Genomic DNA, 12424 nt, shown 5'->3' on the forward strand with positions numbered 1-12424 from the left:
CTGGGATGGACCATACAAAGCCACGGTGGCAGCAAACAAAGGAGCATTCCAGTTAGAAACAATGGAGGAAAAACTACTCCAAAACAATTGGAGTGTCGCTCATCTTAAATACTTCCACTTCTGAGAGGAGGCGCCACCCAAGTCGTACTCTTTTTCCCTTATTAGGGTTTTTTCCCAATCGGGTTTTCATGGTAAGGTTTTTAATGAGGCGGCAAGGGGGACGTCTCGAGGTTCGAAGTATTGTTCATTAACCCGCCTGTCGACATGGTCTCCGGAACAAAGTAATGAAGGGACTCGATATAGATAATCAAATCCCCATTGTATGTACAAAGTCGACATGTGACTCTTACAAAAATATAATTAAATCTCCATTGTATTAATAAAGTCGACATGTATCTTCCTACGGGAATATGATCAAACCTCCAACGTGAAATGGCCAAGGTCATCGACAAAAATATGAGTTCAACCTCGTTCGAACCACGACGAGATCCTACATGGACGACAGTTTGAAGCAACATCCCTATGGCCAAGGCCATCGACGAAAATATAAGTTTGACCTCATTCGAACCACGACGGGATCCTACTTCGCCATTGTATGAATAAAGTTGACATATATATTCCTACGTGAATATGATCAAACCTACAACGTGAAATGGACAAGGCTATCGACGAAAATATGAACTTCGACGACAGTTCGAAGCAACATCCCAATGGCCAAGGCCATCGACGAAAATATGAGTTCGACCTCGTTCGAACCATGACGGGATCCTACTTCGATGAAAGTTCAAAGCAACATCTCAATGGCCAAGGCCATTGACAAACCTCCAACGTGAAATGTCCAAGGCCATCGACGAAAATATGAGTTCGACCTCGTTCAAACCACGACGGGATCCTACTTCGACGATAGTTCGAAGCAACATCCCAATGGCCAAGGCCATCAACAAAAATATGAGTTCGACCTCGTTCGAACCACAACGGAATCCTACTTCGATGACAGTTCAAAGCAACATCCCAATGGCCAAGGCCATCGATGAAAATATGAGTTCGACCTCGTTCGAACCATAACGGGATCCTAATTTGACGACAGTTCGAAGCAACATCCCAATGGCCAAGGCCATCGACGAAAATATGAGTTCGACCTCGTTCGAACCACGATTGGATCCTACTTTGACGACAGTTTGAAGCAATATCTCAATGGCCAAGGCCATCAATGAAAATATGAGTTTGACCTCGTTCGAACCACGATGAGATCCTACTTCGACGATAGTTTGAAGCAACATCCCAATGGCTAAGACCATCGACAAAAATATGAGTTTGACCTCGTTCGAACCACGACGGAATCCTACTTCGACGACAGTTCAAAGCAACATCCCAATGGCCAAGGCCATCGACGAAAATATGAGTTCGACCTCGTTCGAACCACGACGGGATCCTACTTCGATGAAAGTTCGAAGCAACATCCCAATGGATAAAGCCATCAACGAAAATACGAGTTCGACCTCGTTCGAACTACGACTGGATCCTACTTTGACGATAGTTCGAAGAAACATCCCAATGGCCAAGGCCATCGACGAAAAAAGGAATCGATATCGTCCAAAAGCTAATTTGACTTAACAGCTCGACATGTATACCGGTATACCATAGACATTGCAACGAACACCAACAAATCGACAAAATAAATTCTACATTGCATCAAAATGTTATTTACACCTATCCTTACAAACGGGCTCAAGCACGCCCCATACAAAAGCCCCAAAACAAAAGTAAATACAAACAAAAGATTACACATCATCCGCGGTGGGGTAAGCATCTTCATACCAAGAGTCCAAAGTAAGACGGTTCGCATCATCAGAGTTGATGTCATCCCCGTCAGGTGTAAGAGGGTCGTACCCGCATGCCTTACGAGCTGCACGAGCTTCAGTATGCATAGCCTGAAGTTCCACTTCAGTTGCCCTCCCCTCGGTGTGGAAAGCTTTGTACATGTCAAGCTGGGCCTCAGCAAGGATCCACAACTCATATAAACGATGAGGCACGACCGGATCGGCTGAGCCACGAGACGTAGAAGGTTGAGAGCGTCGACTTGCATCCTCCTCTCTCAGCAAGGCCACTTATCCATTCAACGTAGATAGCTCTGCCTCCAACTCTTTAGCATGCCCTTCAAGCCTCGATACATTAAGATTAGAGGCCTCCTTCTCCTCAATCAGCTCCGACCTACAAATACAAAGGGCATTCTCCAAAGACGCCGTTCCAGAAATAGCTGTCGCCAGCTTATCAGCACTGACGTTCAGCTCGCCCTTAAGCCCCTCAATATCCACTGCCTTCGCACTCAATTTAGCGGTCAAACTGGCCACCTTTGCTTGTAAGTCGGTATTCTCGGCCATCACCCCCTGCTCAACTCAAGCTCGTCCTCCATCACTTTAAGGGAGGCCTCAAGTTCACTATTATGGGTGACAACCTTCATAAGCTCCTCATCTCGCTCCCTTAGCTCTTCTATCTTGCACTCTAGTTGGTCTTCCCTCTATTTAAGCCCTTCGTGAAACAACTTAAATTCAGGGTCTTGATAATAAATATCGGCCATCGCGCGGTGCTTAGCACGATACCATTGATACTTGAACGACATCTTCTCGTAGATGGCCATCCTCTTCCTCTCCCGACGCTCGCGCTCTGTCTCTATGATGAAGGTCTGGCACAAAAGAAAAAGTGAAGTTAAAAACAAAATACAGGTCGACAATCGCCACACAAGACCAACAACGAAAAGGAAAAGAAAGTTACCTACCCGTAAGGCCATGCTGGCGACGTTCTGAGACAACTCAATGTCACTCATCGCCCTAAGCACCTCGTTTTCAAGGGCAGCACATAGAGGAGCTAAAATAGATGCCACTTGCTCATAGTTCAACAACAAGTTGTAGTCCCTCGGGATGACTATATGACAATCCGACTCTTCCGCTCTGACTTCACGTGAGTATGGCGACCTACGAACTCGTTAACGTCCTCCGAGTTGACATCTGAACCTGAGCCTTCGCCCTCGACACGATGGCCTCCAACGTTTGATGATGTGCCGCCCTCAGCAGAGCGCACAGAGCCGGCTCTTGGGTAAACTCCTTCCATTTGGGGAGATCTCCCCTATAAAAGGGCGTCAGCCATAAATGTGGGTACATGTGCCGTCTGCGATGCCCTGCTTCTATTAGCATCTACAACCACATCCTTCCTGATCTCCATTCTCCTCCTTTTTCTCGACAACGACTCGTCCCCATTGGAGGATTCGTCCAAGAGGTGTGGGATTGGTATTGAAGAAGCCTCCTCCCTCACGACTATGACCCGAGAGGGACCTTCTAATTGAATAGGTTGAAGATGACCTTCTCGAACAAACTCACTCAAAGTAAACTATGTTTTCGCGGCAACGACGGCCTGTTGGAATGCAGGAACTGGCTCCCTCCACTTGGAAGCTCTTTGACCTACCGTCACGAAGAGTTGTATCAATAAACGACGCTATATAACCAACGAAGTGGTAGGGAAAACATTTACCAAATGGAACTTTAGGGCCATAACGCTTTACGAAACCAGGCCAATCTCGGGTTTCCGCTGTATGGGCAACAAACACTTTACCCAATCCCTTATGCCAGCAATAGGGCGGGGCAGACGTCCCGTAGTTGCAAACGAGAAGCAAATAAACTTTATAATGAATACAGACGAAGGAAGAGTAAAACGAGTGGCAACACTTACGAGTCTCATTCCATCGCTCCGGGAACCTGACGAAGTTAGAAACGTCGTGTTCAGTTTTGACAAAGAAGTACTTGTGCCAAAACTTTTGATTCGTTTTATCGTCTGTCCCAACCACCAGCCCTTTTGTGCCACGGTGCCTCAAATGCACCATGGTACCCCTGTGGAAGCTAGACGAGAGTAGGTGCAAAAGGTGGTGGATAGAAACATCACATTCCGCCAACTCCGCATACTTGGTCAATAGCAAAAGTATCTTGAGTGTATACAGCGAAAGTTCTACCAGGCAAACTTGGTAGAACCTACAAAACTCTTCCATTAATGGGAAGAGAGGAAAAGTATAGCCAATCATGAAATGGTACTTGTAGAAAGCGCAGTATCTAGGTCTGTGGACCTCTACAAAATCTCTCCCCGCTGGAACCATTCCAACATGAGCGGGAATGCCATACTTTACACGAAGAGCGTCAGTGTGAACTTGCTCCGTCTTAGAGAGTACGGGGGTAGGAGTAGAAGGGGGATCTTTGAGGAAGTCACTTCGAGACATGGGGTGTCTCGGCAGTAACTCCTCCACCGTAGGAAGACTATCACCCTCTTCTACCACCGTATCTTCACCGCCCGAAGGGGGCACCATGGACAATGGGGCAGCCTCAGGAATCCCTTCATGAGATTGGTGTGACCTTGGCATGCTTTCGTTAAAAAGGTATTGACACAGCAGAAAAAAGAGAGGAAGAAGAAGTTGTAAACGAAGAATGTGAGAAGAAGAACCAGAAGATTGTCAGGGCAAGCTCGGAGAAATGAGGAGGGGTATTCAGAAGTAAAATGGCCAAGAACTTTCGAAAAAACAAACCCTCTACCTATTTATAGGATTGGGTGGCACTAGAATTGAAGCAACAAGCCATCAACTCCTATCTCGAAAACACGCGTAATGATGATGTAGGTGAAGATGACATCATTTCCCGGTAAAATGCATTACCTGGTGTCTTGTTAACCACACTAACCACCCACCATTGGCCATGTCGTAATGCCTCGAAGGATTAAATTTCTCCGTAGGAACGCATGGTGTTCGCTCATTGAGGATGCACCAAGTTGCAACCTCGACAAGCAGAGGGACTAACTGTATGGGTCCAAATTTGAACAACCATGACCGTCGACGAGTACGACGAACGACGAGGTCCTCGTAACTCGACGTCCTGCGGAGACGACCTTAAGGTAAACAAGAGATTGTACGACCCTTGTAATAATACAGGCCCATTAGGGGATACTAGGAATATTCCTTCGAATATTCCTTATAACTTGTCTTTTATAGCTTAGAAGGGTTTCACTCCTTATATATATAGCGAATAACAACCTTGTAAAGGGGCACTTCTTGGCTAATCCATAATACTTGCTGTAAATTTGCTTACATAAACGAGTGAGAAGATTTATTGTAAAGGATTGGTTGATCTGGATAGATAAAGAAGTCTTATTATCCGTATTCTCCTTATCCATCTTTCGTTCTAGAGATTGTTATACTTAACTAAGATTTACCCTTTCATTTTCTTTGATTGATTTAATCAAAAAGGTTTCGATATCTTTTGAGTCAAACACATATCAATTAGGTGAATATTAAGTTCGATTAAGTTTTTACCAAGTTACCACGCTATCAAAGTGAAGCTTACGAAATGATAATTGAAGTCGGAATAAAGTCAAATAAATTTGGACTCCTTTTGTTTCCCAAATTGTCAAGTCTCAAGAAACCAATACATCATATACTCCAAAATAGAGTGGGACTCGGATTGCGCCCTCACTATAGAGCCACGGGTCTAATAAAGGAACATCATGAAATTTCCAGTGAAACGACAGACCTATTCGCCTTATAACTCTAACGAAGTGGTTTCATCTCGTCCACTTTTTTCGTACATTACATAACCGCCTCTGCCCCTTTAATCAGTGCTTCACTAGGACTACTAGCACCTTCCTACGTTATTTCCCATTGCAAGATTTACGACTCCTATATATAATTTGATTTTGTTTAGGTCAGTAATAATTACTCCCTATATTTTATTTGCATCCTCATCAATACTCGCCCTAGACATCATCTTCCAAAAGTTTCTTCTCTCAAATTGAATATGGGGATTCCACATTATATTGTTGCTGGTCCATCGGAGATGCTTGCCATTACCGGAAGTGGTATAAGTGAAATAAAACTCAAGAAAAAACACTTTTTATGGCCCCTTCAAAAATGCACTAGGCTTGACATATCTCCTGTCAACTACTCATTCGAGGTACAAGCTATGAGCGCCGAAAAACTTCCTTTTGTTCTTCCTGCTGTTTTCACAATTGGCCCTAAACTCGACGAGGACAACGAGAGCTTGATCAAGTATGCACAGCTTGTATCCAATCATGATAAGAATTCAAATCACGTTAAGGAACTGGTGAAGGGAATTATCGAGGGGGAAACTAGGGTTCTTGCTGCTTCTATGACTATGGAACAGATTTTCAAGGGAACAAAAGAGTTTAAGAAAGAAGTTTTTGAGAAAGTCCAACTTGAACTTAATCAATTTGGACTTTATATCTATAATGCTAATGTTAAACAACTTGTAGATGTTCCTGGCCATGAGTACTTCTCTTACCTTGGCCAAAAGACTCAGATGGAAGCCGCCAACCAAGCCAAGGTAACACTATTTTATTTTCTTCTTAATTATGCTCTGATTGAGTAAATCTAGTAATAAATCTAATTCGGTAATCAAAAAATAAAATAAATAGTAACTTGCTATAACTGGTTAAAATATATTAGTTATTGTATAATAAATTCTACATTGTCTATGTATATAATTTCAATCCATTGATTAATCTACATGCATGTCAATCTTTATTACTCCTAATTTATTTTTGTTTTTGTTTTTTATCTATACTATATTAAAAGCACGAAGGCTCTTAGCGAAATATCATTTGCCTTTTTTACCCTTTTAAAATAGAATTTATATTGTATAAAATAGTCATTTGATTATTTCCCTAATATTTAGGAATAACCATTTAATTATTTCTCTAATATTTAAAAATAGTCATTTAATTATTTTCCTAAAATTTAAGACTTGACTCTTTAATTCCTTGCCATTCTAGAATTCCCGCACTTTTCCATTTACACTAGACTAGATTTCGATCATTTAGGATTAGGAAGGTTTTTTTTTTAATAATAAAATTTTGGCATATTAATATTTTATAGAAACGTATTATATTGGGTGAAAATGAGCACTTTAAACTCCTTTTGAAGCAGGAGTCTTTAGTTTTAATATAAAGATTTCTTTGTATATGAATTATACACAAGATTTTACTTACATAAATTCATTCCTTATTTATTAATATAACATAATTCCTTCCATATTGTTTTACCTAATTCTATATCTGTACTATACTATACTACTATATTAAAAGCACGAAATTTTTCAGCGAAATATCATTCCATTTTTTTATCTTTTTAAAATAGAGTTTACACTAGACAAAATAGTCTTTTATTATTACCTTAATATTTAGGAATAGTCATTTAATAATTTTCCTAATAAGAAATCTTTCCTTATTTGAAGTAGATTCTAAAAATTGATCTTTGAATACCACACAAAGTCTCGCTTGGACAAAAATCATCCCTCTTTAGCGCGTATTATTAATTTAAATATATCTCTAATCTCTCACCTTAACAAAGGCACTAAAATATAGTCATAATTCAACACTAATTCAATAGAAACTTTTTATTCATAGGAAGCTTAATATATTAAATCCATTTTATGTTGCACAATAAAATCGCCAAAGTGATCCTTGGAACAAATTAGAATGTAAAATTAAATATGTTTCAAACAACAATAGAAAATAGACATTAACTATTATATTAAGAGGCTTTTAGAAGCTTTGAATTAAAAATTAAAATCAGAAAAATAGAAAAATTAAAATGGAAGGGTTTATAGATAAGCATTTTCAACTGAAACTCTATATATTTTAAGAATAAATATAACATGTTTGTATAACTATTAAGATGGAACAGTTTATAATACAAACATATTATATTTAATAGTAGTAATTATACGATTTTCTAAAAATTCATGACTTAATTACACGCGCAACGCGTATCCTAAGACTAGTATATATGATGTGAAAGAGTGAATGGTGGAATAAGAATATTACATGCATTGCTAATACGTATATAAAAGTAAATAAATACAGAAGCAAGTCATCAAAGTAATTAATTTTTGCATAACAATCACTACATTAGTGGAGTACTATTTTATTTATTAAAAGGAGTTTCCACTTATCATTGATGTGCAAAAGTTTACAAATTGAATTTGGCATACGAAAATATCAAAACTTGTACTACCCAAAATTCACAAAATCCAGGCTAAGGGTTCATGGGGGGCTCATGTAACGTTATTATTCACTATATAACAAACTTCACCTAATTATTCATTGCGTAAATAATCTCTTCGTTATAATTCATGTATAACTAATACATAAACTCATAGGCGGACTCAGGATTTGAAGGTTACGGGTGTACTTTTCGATTCAATCAAAATCTGTTTTGAATATTGAGTGCACAATACTAATATATCACTATTTTCTAAAGACATACATGTATACATGGAATTTTTGACGAACTTTACGACCCCTCTTTGTATAGCATAAATCCGCCGCTGCATAAACTCTTTGGAATCATATTCTTTGTTAAATACTTCTAATTTATTCTTGTTTTTGCTTTGTCTTCTTGATAGATTGATGTAGCCGAGGCAAGGATGAAAGGAGAGATAGGTTCAAAGCAAAGAGATGGAGAGACAAAGCAGAATGCAGCTAAGATAGATGCAGAGACAATGATCATATCAACAAAAAGGCAAGGAGAAGGTAAAAAGGAAGAAGTTAGAGTAAGGACTGAAGTAGAGATTTTTAAGAATCAAAGAGAAGCAGAGGTTGTTGAGGCAAGTGCAGAGTTAGCAAAGAAGAAAGCAGGGTGGTCTCAGACTGCAAGATTGGCTGAGGTGGAAGCAGAAAAGGCTGTGGCAATAAGAGAAGCTGAGCTACAAATGGAAGTGGAGAAGAAGAAAGCTCTTGCTCAGACTGCAAAACTCAAGGCTGATCTTCTCAGCAAGGCTAATGTTGAATACGACATTAAGGTACTTTTTTCTTTTCTTCTTACTTACATTTTGTTATGCTAATTACCAAGGCTATTAGTGTTGAATACATATTTACCTATTCTTCTTAATTCATTATGTTTTTGATTGTGAGGTTATATTTGTAGTTTGTACGCCCTTTAATTAATTTGCCCCGCATGCATGTGACAGTAATTATTGTACCTTACGCATAGTGATGGAGCCACATTTAGATATCAAATTTTTTTTTTTTAATGTATACATAGTTCTTCTGTTTTAATTTATGTGAACCTATTATTTTTAAATTTGTGGTGTAAAATGAGGCACATATATTTTATGTAGCTATAAATTATTGCATAAATGTAAATTATTTTCAAATATGGAAACGAGTCATTCTTTAGTTTCTTATAAATTGAAACGGAGGTAGTACTATGTATTGAATCCCTTGACTTTTTCGTGTATTTATTTCTTTAAACTTTGATACTTCTTAATAAAATCTTAGCTCCGCTACTGCTTATATATATTATTGTATTGTCAAACAATACTATAATTGTACCTTTTGTACATAATCATAAGGAAGAAGAAACTCCCTTTCAGATTTTATTGCAGCCTCTTTATTTTGCCAAGCATGCCTGTTAGTCTGTTACAGTAATTATTGTACCTTATGCATCTGGTAATTAAGTACTGCGGAGTAATTGTTTTGGTAGCTGAAACTGAGAGAGTTTTTGCTTCTAATTTTAATAAATCTGCCTGATAGTTTGGGGAGGTCAGACACCCTCAATATTTACCACCCTTTTTAAACAGAGACTTGTTATGCTTCTTTGTAATCAAATATACTTAAGTCTTTCCATTGGCTAAAACATATTTTATGTGTTTAAACTATACTATCAAGTTATAATTTTTAGTACTTTTGTAGTTTCTGATATCCCGAGCTGAGGGTCTATCGGAAACTTTACTCTCCCAAGGTAGGGGTAAGGGTCTGCGTACATACTATCCTTCGCATTTTGGTGGAGCCACATGCACCCAAGGGGTGTAACACCCCTTCGTCGGAAAATTACACTGTTTAGCTTGGTAATTTTTAAAAAAATATGTATATATACTATTATATAATAACACCCCCGTGACCTCTTGGTGAGTTTATTTCTTTATATTTTGAGTCCTCTTAATGAAAATTCTCTGGTTTCGCCACTGCCTCCACACACCCCACTCGTGGGACTTCATTGTGTTGTTGTTGTTGGTGGTGTATGTAGTTTCTGATGATAAGCTAAATTTAAGAAGTCACTGTTCTAATTGAGACTGATGCTTTCATTCTTTTTGAAACCGAGTAGTCTTATTTATGTAAAACTAGCCTCTGCAGAACTTCATATATATCAAGACTGAAAAGTGTATATTATAAGAGAATAATTATTCTAATCTGCATTGTATATGAACGAATGTTTAGGAATAAATGAATAACCTTTAAATCCAATATCCGGTTTTAATTTTGTTTTCTAACTTGTTAATATAAACAGGTGCAAGAGGCAAACTCAGAATTATACAGGCGACAGAAAGAAGCAGAAGCCGCACTATTCGAGAACCAGAAGAAAGCAGAAGCACAGAAAGCAATCGCAGATGCTGAACTGTATAGTCGCCAACAGGTTGCTAACAGTGAGCTCTTTGCAAAACAAAAGGAAGCCGAAGGAGTAGCAGCAATTGGAGAAGCACAAGCATTTTACTTAGGATCCCTTCTTAAGGAAGTGAAGAATTACTCTTCACTCAGAGACTATTTGATGATCAACAATGGAATTTTCCAGGAAATTGCTAAGACCAATGCTCAAGCAGTAAACGGTTTGCAGCCAAAGATTAGCATTTGGTCAGGTGCTAATGGCGGCGAAAGCAACGGAGAAGGAAGCGGATTGAAAGATGTTGCTGGTGTGTATCGAATGCTGCCTCCTCTGCTTCAAACTGTGCAAGAGCAAACTGGGATGCAGCCTCCTGCTTGGCTTGGTTCAATACCTGAATCCAAATGAACTACTGCACGTTAAATTATTTATAGTTTTACTATGGGATTTATGCTTTTCTGGTTTTAAACTATATAGCTATTAGCAATGTTCTAGATTACTAGCAGTATTTCTTTCTTGGATTAAGTTCGTTTTTAGTGGCTTGAATGTTGGATTTAATACTCCTATCTTTTAAGGAGGAATTATTGTTTTGCGATAAGATTCTTATACCTCATATTTTAGTAGTTACATTTTATAATATCTTATTATAAGTTTTTTAAACTTAATGTCAAAATTTTCAAAAATATTTATTTTTATACATAAAAGATATGATAATAAAAGGCCAAATACATATGCAACTCATTCAACTTGACACCATTTTTCATTTTGGCACTCTATCTCTACCTCAACCATGTCCAAATTAATAAGTCTACTCGGGTCTCAAGACCCCCAATCACAACTATACATGAACATGGACACGATCTACCACAATAGAATCACCCACCAGTGTAGACACATATACGAGCACTCAAAGAATCACTAGGCATGACCAGATGCGATGCAAAATAAGATGACGCATAGGAGTATATAGATCCCGGATCGAATAAAACTGAAGCATCTCTACTACTAACCAGAACAATACCTGAGATAACTGCATCGGAAGCCTCAGCATCAGGCCTGGCTGGAAGAGCATAACATCGGGGCTAGGCCTCATCACCCTAAACTACATCTCTGGGACGACCTGCTGCTGACTGGCCTCCACCTGTAGCGGCCTAACCTCCACCTCTAATACCTCTACCTCCACCTCTAGCACCTCTACGTTTACCTCTAGATGGCTGAGCGGGCTGTGGAACACTCGGTGCCTGAACCATGGCACGGGAACCCTGATGCTGAGAACTGCTCGATGCTCGAGGGCAAAATCTAGCAATATGCCCCATATCGCCACAAATATAACAACCCTCGGCTGTAGAGACTGCTGACCCTGAAGACCTGAATGACCACCCTGAAAACTCTGCAGTGGGGCTGCACTGATAGGAGTTGGTGGTGCACTGTAGGACTGCTGATCAGAATACTGCATATGAGAACCACGACCACCTGAAGCACCGTGAGAAACTTGAAGTGTTGACTTAAAAGGCCTAGAAGGATGGCCTTTACCATACGAATCCCTGCCTCTAGATGAGGTGCCACTGAATCTGCCTGAATGACGAGGCCTCTTATCAGACCCCTGACCACCCCCCTATGATAGAACCATCTCAGCCCTCTGGGCCACATTGGCCGCATCCTGTAAGGAAATCTCGCTCCCCGTCTCCTTAGCCATCTGAAGTCGAATAGGCTGAATAAGTGCCTCAATGAACCTCCTCACCCCCCTCTCTCTCGGTGGGAAGTATGATAAGAGCATGACGGGCCAAGTCGATGAATATGATCTCGTACTGAGTAGCAGTCATAGAACCCTACTGGAGACGCTCAAATTGCCTCCGATAGATCTCCCTCTGAGTGATAGGAAGAAACTTCTCCAGAAATAGCTGAGAAAACTACTCCCAAGTCAAAGCTGGTAATTCGGCTGGTCTAGCCAAACAATAATCTCTCCACCAAGTCTTGGCGGATCTAGATAAGCAAAAA

At 39.6% G+C, this 12424-nt stretch overlaps 1 protein-coding gene across 1 annotated transcript; it reads left to right on the top strand.

The window, feature by feature from the left end:
* The first annotated feature begins 5582 nt into the window (after positions 1 to 5582).
* Positions 5583 to 11024, top strand: LOC107832546 (flotillin-like protein 3). Its single transcript, XM_016660410.2, has 3 exons — positions 5583 to 6371; positions 8454 to 8849; positions 10337 to 11024. The coding sequence occupies exons 1-3, from the start codon at positions 5826 to 5828 to the stop codon at positions 10832 to 10834; spliced, it is 1440 nt and encodes a 479-aa protein (XP_016515896.1). The 5' UTR covers positions 5583 to 5825; the 3' UTR covers positions 10835 to 11024.
* Positions 11025 to 12424: the final 1400 nt, after the last annotated feature.

This window comes from Nicotiana tabacum, chromosome 6 (assembly GCF_000715075.1).
Source record: "Nicotiana tabacum cultivar K326 chromosome 6, ASM71507v2, whole genome shotgun sequence".
NCBI lineage: Eukaryota > Viridiplantae > Streptophyta > Magnoliopsida > Solanales > Solanaceae > Nicotiana > Nicotiana tabacum.